The 6,774-nt window shown below is 41.6% G+C and overlaps 1 protein-coding gene across 1 annotated transcript; it reads right to left on the reverse strand.

The window, feature by feature from the left end:
- Positions 1-1,204: 1,204 nt before the first annotated feature.
- Positions 1,205-3,095, reverse strand: LOC112221383 (transcription factor HES-4-B-like). The gene is made up of 4 exons (XM_024383535.2): positions 2,725-3,095; positions 2,438-2,533; positions 2,232-2,319; positions 1,205-2,119 (listed from the first exon to the last, which is right to left on the reverse strand). The coding sequence occupies exons 1-4, from the start codon at positions 2,830-2,832 to the stop codon at positions 1,542-1,544; spliced, it is 870 nt and encodes a 289-aa protein (XP_024239303.1). The 5' UTR covers positions 2,833-3,095; the 3' UTR covers positions 1,205-1,541.
- Positions 3,096-6,774: the final 3,679 nt, after the last annotated feature.

Genomic DNA, 6,774 nt, shown 5'->3' on the forward strand with positions numbered 1-6,774 from the left:
CCAGTTCCGGAGCGCACTCCCTGGAAAGATAGGTTTACAGCCAGGGATAACACAGAGAGAGGGGGAGAGGAAGTTCTGATGTAGAGGGAGGAAGAGAGAGAGAGAGAGAGGGACAGGGTTATTAGATTGAGAGATTAAGGTATACCTTACTTTGTTTTATTCATAAATAATTTGGAGCATAAACCCAATACTTCAAAGGACATTTCTAATTTAAAATGTATTTAATCAATTCAAAGTCATGGGGTCCAGGAGAACAGCTTTGATCAATTCCACTATCCCATAAAATGTACCTGCCAAGGCACGAAACTCGTTTTCTTTCTATGCTCATTTTCCTTCTATTCAGAAATGCCTTGGAAATAACTGAACAATCGGTTGCACAAAAGAAAGCAAGGATTCTTCCATATTCTCCTTTCAGTGAAGCAATCTGTTAGTGACTTTAACCCCAAAGCGCATTTCCCAGGCTCATGAATAGGGTTTAAGACGTCTTAAAGATCCCGCTGCATACAGGATGAGAAGCCTTTCAAATGGTTTAATTACCTTTTTGCTAAATAAAAAAATACACCCCCGCCATTGCCTTTCCAACCCATTCTGCATTTTAGAGGACACCAGGATGACTAACTTCCCGCCAAACTTAAGGGTGTAAACAAGTGAAATGTCAGGACTTTTTACTATCCTATTTCACTAGGGATTTGATTCCAGGTTCATTTTTTTGGGCTATAAAAGAACTACTAATTATTAGTAGGCCCTTTAAGCCTGCTCTAATATGAGCCTAGACCCCTGAAAAAAAGTAGGTCTATGTCTGACTTTCAAATGACTATTTTAACTTTTACGCACAAGACCAAACAAGAAGAGACTTTTTTAAAATAACCTTTATTTAACTGGGCAAGTCAGTTAAGAACAAATTCTTATTTACAATGACGGTCTACCCCAAACCCTGACCAATTGTGCACCGCCCTATAGGACTCCCAATCCCGGCCGGTTGTGATACAGCCTGGATTCGAACCAGGGTGTCTGTAGTGACACCTCTAGCACTGAGATGCAGTGCCTTAGACCGCTGCGACATGCGGGATCCCCAAAATATACTTAATATTAACTTTTACGCATGGGCCTTATAGAAACAAAAATATATCTTAAGCCTATATAACTATGCTAAGTGTGTTATAGAAGTGATATGGAAGTAAAGACAAAATTATTAATTTCTGAATTATTCAAACTGATTTATTAGGTCAATGGGCCATTGCCAAACTTCAATTTCCAAACATAAAACGACAAACAATATAAAAACACATAGCTTTGGTATAACAATCAATATCAACTTTGTACAAAACTAAATCGTTCCATAAAAAGTACTTAATCACAAACATTTGAATAAATCTTCCATTGCATGGACACAATATTTATCACCAACATCCAAATGTTGGAATCAGCCAATAAATAAACAAACTTTTACCATGTCCAACAAAGGAAATTATGTCCCATAGAACGGAACTATTTACTTCATAAAAATAACCTTCTTTATTGTAGTGTCCATTTCAACCAAACTACCAGGGTCGCCAAACAGGCTCAGTGCTCTCCGAACCAGTGCAGACACCGACAGGGCTGACCGCCTGAGGCACACCGATGAATGATGTCATCCCATGGACAGGGGATCCCACTACTGGCGCAGAGCTGCCATGGACGGGGCTGGCGTTGACTGTCACAGGCACACCTGCGTTAGCATACAGAGGGATGACTGGGGTTGATGCTGAGGCGAAAGAAGGGTTGGGAATTAGGAAAGCAAACTGTCCATCGGTGGCGGGCACAAGCTGGAACCCGCCGAAGACTTTAGGTGACATTGCCTCGGTGGGGCTGAGTTTGGAGCCCATAGAGGCACTGTTGGGCAAGGTAGAGGGTAGCTGTACGTGAAGGGGCTGCGCGAGGTGAGTCTGTTGATTTGGGTTTGGCTGGGGGTAGTTCATGGCGATCAACTGCCCTAGGCAGCCAGACAGGTGGTTGAGAAGCCGCGACCGCACCTCCGTGTTCACCCCTTCGCTGGTTGATAAGAAGCGAGTGACCTCGTTCATGCATTCGTTGAATCCCGCCCGGTATTTACTGAGGACGGTAGTGTCTGCTGACAGCGCTGCCGAGACAAGAGAGAACATTAGAAATCGTGTATAATCGATGGAAATATGAAACCCTTATAAATAAAGTGTAGGGCAGATGTTAAATTAGATATTTGCAATTTAACTTACCAGTCATCTGCACACGCTGTAAATTTCGTAAATGCTTCACTGTCATCTCCAGAATATCGGCTTTCTCCAATTTTGAATGTCTGGAACTCTGTGGATAACAGCATAGCAAAAGGTAAAGGCTGTGCATTGACACATAATTAAATGCCAGGAAAAATGAACATACAGTCATTTTAAGTTGTTAAATCCTTTCAATTATTTAGACTTACATCTTTTTTAAGTGCATCGAGAATAAGTGTCTTGAGTTGGCCAAGGCTTTCGTTTATCCTCGCTCTCCGACGTTTCTCCATGATGGGCTTTGAGGACTGCAAAATAAATGCTTCATATTAATTGCATGTTCATGGATAAGTCCGAATGTACGCATTTATTTTATCTCACACGTACAATTTGGTTAGCCTACTAGGGTAAAGTTTAATTAGCAACAACGTTAGCCTAGGAGGCATATCAGATTCATTTTAAATCCATCGGCAGTTATAGACTTTTAGCCTAACGTTACCTTTCTATGCTCGCTGGCATTCTTAGGTTTGTCTGGAGTATGGGATCCATTTGCAGGGGCACCAGCAATAGGGGATGCCGTTTGCTTCTCCATGGTGTCGGCTGGCATTTTGGATTAAATTATAGAAAAGGTATATCCTTTTGGAGAAGTTGGAAAAGGTGGAAAAAAAGTTGCAATATCACTGCGCCTTTATGTTTAGATCAAATCGTAACCCGTGTGAAGGATATCCTACAATAGTCACGCAGACGTGAGCAAGTCCCACTGATCAGCTATATCACTTGTTATCACCGAACTGTCATTGGAGTATAAGAACGTGCTTGGGTTCAGGCTCTGTCGGGCAGGTCGAGTCTGCTCTACCGCCGACACACGCCGGCGGTACTTATAGGTGGTTCGCATGCTCCCAGTTCGTGTGAAACCCTCTCTGCATTCTTTCCCACACTCGTCTCAGCCAATGGGCGTGCGGACTCACCCATTGGGCGCGGGGCAGACCGCTGATTGGACAACACCCCCGCGGGCTGTCAGTCACGCGCTGCTCAATCAGCCCTGGAGGGACAGGCAACAAAGCGGCGAGTGCAGTCGGTCTGGCTGTGAAGTGATAAGGGGAACTGGGGAAATGCGCTGGCGGTTTGCTTCCAACTTTTTCATACCCTTCAAGAATGTATGCTTTTTGTGTTCGCAAAGATTCTCGATGCTTTGAGATACTATCTAACTACAAAACCTTACCATGCTTGTAATGTTATGTTGCTATAAATAGCGTGTGTTTTATTCATGTCATTCCGTGTTTTGAATATTTCATTTCAATTATTTTTAAAATAGTCTATAACGTTTTTTCTTAGGTGATTGAAGGTAAGAATATAGCCTACGTTCAAAAAAGTGTGTGTGGGCTTTATTCTAAAGTACCAAATAAATACATTTTTTGCCTACTATTTTAATGTTCAAGTAACTTTTACGCAAATATACGTAAAATGCCATTTGTATTTTGACAAATGTAAGGGGAAATTGTAATAACTATACCTTAATACTTCAATGATATAGTTTAACATTTCAGTATGTGCCTCTAAGGAGAAAAACAGCTGTAATGACACGCGATACGGTTTGGAGCAGCACGCAGTAAACCAATGGCAGGCGGCCACTTTATGCAAATCTAACTGAGCTAGGTCTTATTGGCTGTGTGAACATCCATGTGTCAATAATTCCTGCGTGGGAGCTGTGAACGGGCGGGGGATGAGAGATGCGACATCTGTCCGCGTGCCAGTCGCACTGTGTGCGCCTGCTCCATGCACTTCAGCATCCACTGAGAGCACGTGCCGAAACTGGCTTCCCCGAGGGACTTTTCTCTAAAACTCGTTAATTTCTCTAGAGAATGGAAGCATTTTCTCCCAGTCTTCTGGCACGTAGATTATAATAACTATGGTATGCCTTATTCTCATATCTATCCATATAAACCAACAGGTCATTAGTTAGTCAAAGATAATGGAACAGAAAACATATTTGTATGGAAACATTTCAAATTAACAGGATGATAAGGCCGTGTGTTATATAGTGTTATCCTCCAAATATAGCATACTCTTAAAACGAAGTCCTTGGAAAATGTTTTTCACATTACAAAATGTTGCAAGTTGCAACACTTGCAACATTATCGCTTGTAAGCAACAATGACAGCCACAGCTGTAAAATATTGGTAATCCCTTGAAGTGTAAATTAGTTTTGTGCCAAGGCCACGAAGATACTATATGAAAACTGATGAGTTGTTTAATTTCGGACATGTATACCTAATGTAGGTTACAACATTAGCCTAGCCTATATTATTGCAATTTCAGTATGCCATTAGGCTACAATACAATGCAGGGCACACAACACATTGAAAGCAGAACTATAATCACATAAAATAACGTAATGTAATAGCCTAACATAATAGCATAAATAATATCTCTTTTGAGATTGACTAGGAGAATGGCATGAGGGAGCCTGAGTTTAGGAAAAGGACGCCATCTATTGGAAAAATGATTTGTCACTTTTCACATCCAGAATAGTGAGCAATGTGCTTTGTACCAAGGTGTTCAGCGGTTTACCTCTCAAAAGTAGTGTACTGAAATATCAACGCCTAATCATGAATGATTGTTAAAAAATAACACATCATTCTCATGCCAAACGTTTCATAGCTGGGGAGGACAACATCTTTGAGTGCATTCGATGCATTGTGAATTCATCAAGAAGTGAAGGCAAGATGGGGAAAAAAATACCTATTTGATGTGGACAAGTAAGCCTATCACTTGTCACCAGTGCATGTATTTAACGCTGTATTTCTGACCATCTATACACATGATCAGAGAGGATGTATTTCTGCATAAATTGGCCACAAGGTGGCACAGTGTAGCCCACCTCACTAATTGAATCATTGAAATTAAATGGTTTAAAGTTAAGAACTTTGTCTTCTGCTGCACTGGAATATTTGTATACATGTTTTTGTTCAAAGTCAATATGACATGAATGAACATTTGAATTAAGGAAAAAGTCATGTATGCTTAATCATGGCAGAATGAAATATTCAGTACAGAAACAGCCATTTATCCCAAAAAATTTAACAATCATTGATTTTTCTCAACTATCACTTAAAATAGAAACACGCACTTCAATCAAATGAAGAAACAGTTTCATATCTAACAGATAATAGACCTAGATTGCTTCCCATTCAGCCACAAGAGCATTAGTGAGGTCAGGCACTGATGTTGAGCGATTAGGCCTGGCTCGCAGTCGGCGTTCCAATTCATCCCAAAGGTGTTTGATGGGGTTCAGGACTCTGCACAGGTCAGGACTCTGTGCAGGCCAGTCAAGTTCTTCCACACCGATCTCAACAAACCATTTCTGTATGGACCTCGCTTTGTGCACGAGGACATTGTCATGGTGAAACAGGAAAGGGCCTTCCCCAAACTGTTGCCACAAAGTTGGAAGCACAGAAGCGTCTTGAATGTCATTATATGCTGTAGCGTTAAAATTTCCCTTCACTGGAACTAAGGGGGCCAGTCCAAACCATAAAAAACAGCCACAGACCATTATTCCTCCTCCACCAAACCAAACTTTACAGTTGGCACTATGCTTTCAGGCAGTTAGTGTTCTCCTGGCATCCGCCAAACCCTGATTTGGACTGCCAGATGGTGAAACGTGATTCATCACTCCAGAGAACACGTTTTCACTGCTCCAGAGTCCAATGGCGGCGAATTTTACACCACTCCAACCGATGCTTGGCATTGTGTATAGTGATCATCGTATGCTTGTGTGCAGCTAGTCAGCCATGGAAACCCATTTCATGAAGCTCCTGACGATCAGTTCTTGTGCCGATGTTGCTTTCAGAGGTTCAGCTGTTTGCTTTTTAGTGAGTGTTGCAACCGAGGACTGACGATCTTTTTGCGTTACGCACTTCAGCACTCTGCTGTCCCGTTCTGTGAGCTTGTGTGGCATACCACTTCACGGCTGAGCCATTGTTGCTCCTAGATGTCCACTTCACAATAACAACACTTACAGTTGACTGGGGCAGCTCTAGCATGGCAGAAATTTGACAGTGTCACTTTGAAAGTCACTGAGCTCTTCAGTACGGGCCATTCTACTACCAATGTTTCTCTATGGAGATTGCATGTTGCATTTATATTTTTGTTCAGTATATACAAAAGAGTAATCTTAAAACCCCTGTCTGAGTTCATGGTCCAGAGTTCACCACAATTCTGTTGACAAGCACCAAATGTAATAAGAGTTTGTTAAGCTTTACTCCTGCCTAGAACCTGGTGGTATATCAGTCATTATTGGCAGACCACTGCCCACTAGGCCTACTTGCATTGGCATGTTTAGGGATTTTACTGTTTGAATGTTGTTGGATGACAACCCATGTGGCTAGTCTGGATTCTGTCTCCAATCTTTTCTTTTTAACATTCTGACCATTGAAATGACCAAATGATTCAAAGGCTTTTCAATTGACTCAGGAAGGCCAACTTGAAACAAATTAACATCCATTATTCCATCTACATTCCGGCATTTTAAATGTGGACGTCTTTGTGG

Source organism: Oncorhynchus tshawytscha, linkage group LG22, assembly GCF_018296145.1.
Source record: "Oncorhynchus tshawytscha isolate Ot180627B linkage group LG22, Otsh_v2.0, whole genome shotgun sequence".
Classification (NCBI taxonomy): Eukaryota; Metazoa; Chordata; class Actinopteri; order Salmoniformes; family Salmonidae; genus Oncorhynchus; species Oncorhynchus tshawytscha.

Bases quoted from the DNA above. Each gene is read 5' to 3' on its own strand.
- LOC112221383 (XM_024383535.2), bottom strand. From the start codon at position 2,832: ATGCCAGCCGACACCATGGAGAAGCAAACGGCATCCCCTATTGCTGGT. The intron at 2,534-2,724 runs GTAACGTTAGGC...TTTATTTTGCAG, and splicing joins ATGCCAGCGAGCATAGAAAG to TCCTCAAAGCCCATCATGGA. The intron at 2,320-2,437 runs GTAAGTCTAAAT...TGTTATCCACAG, and splicing joins TCGATGCACTTAAAAAAGAT to AGTTCCAGACATTCAAAATT.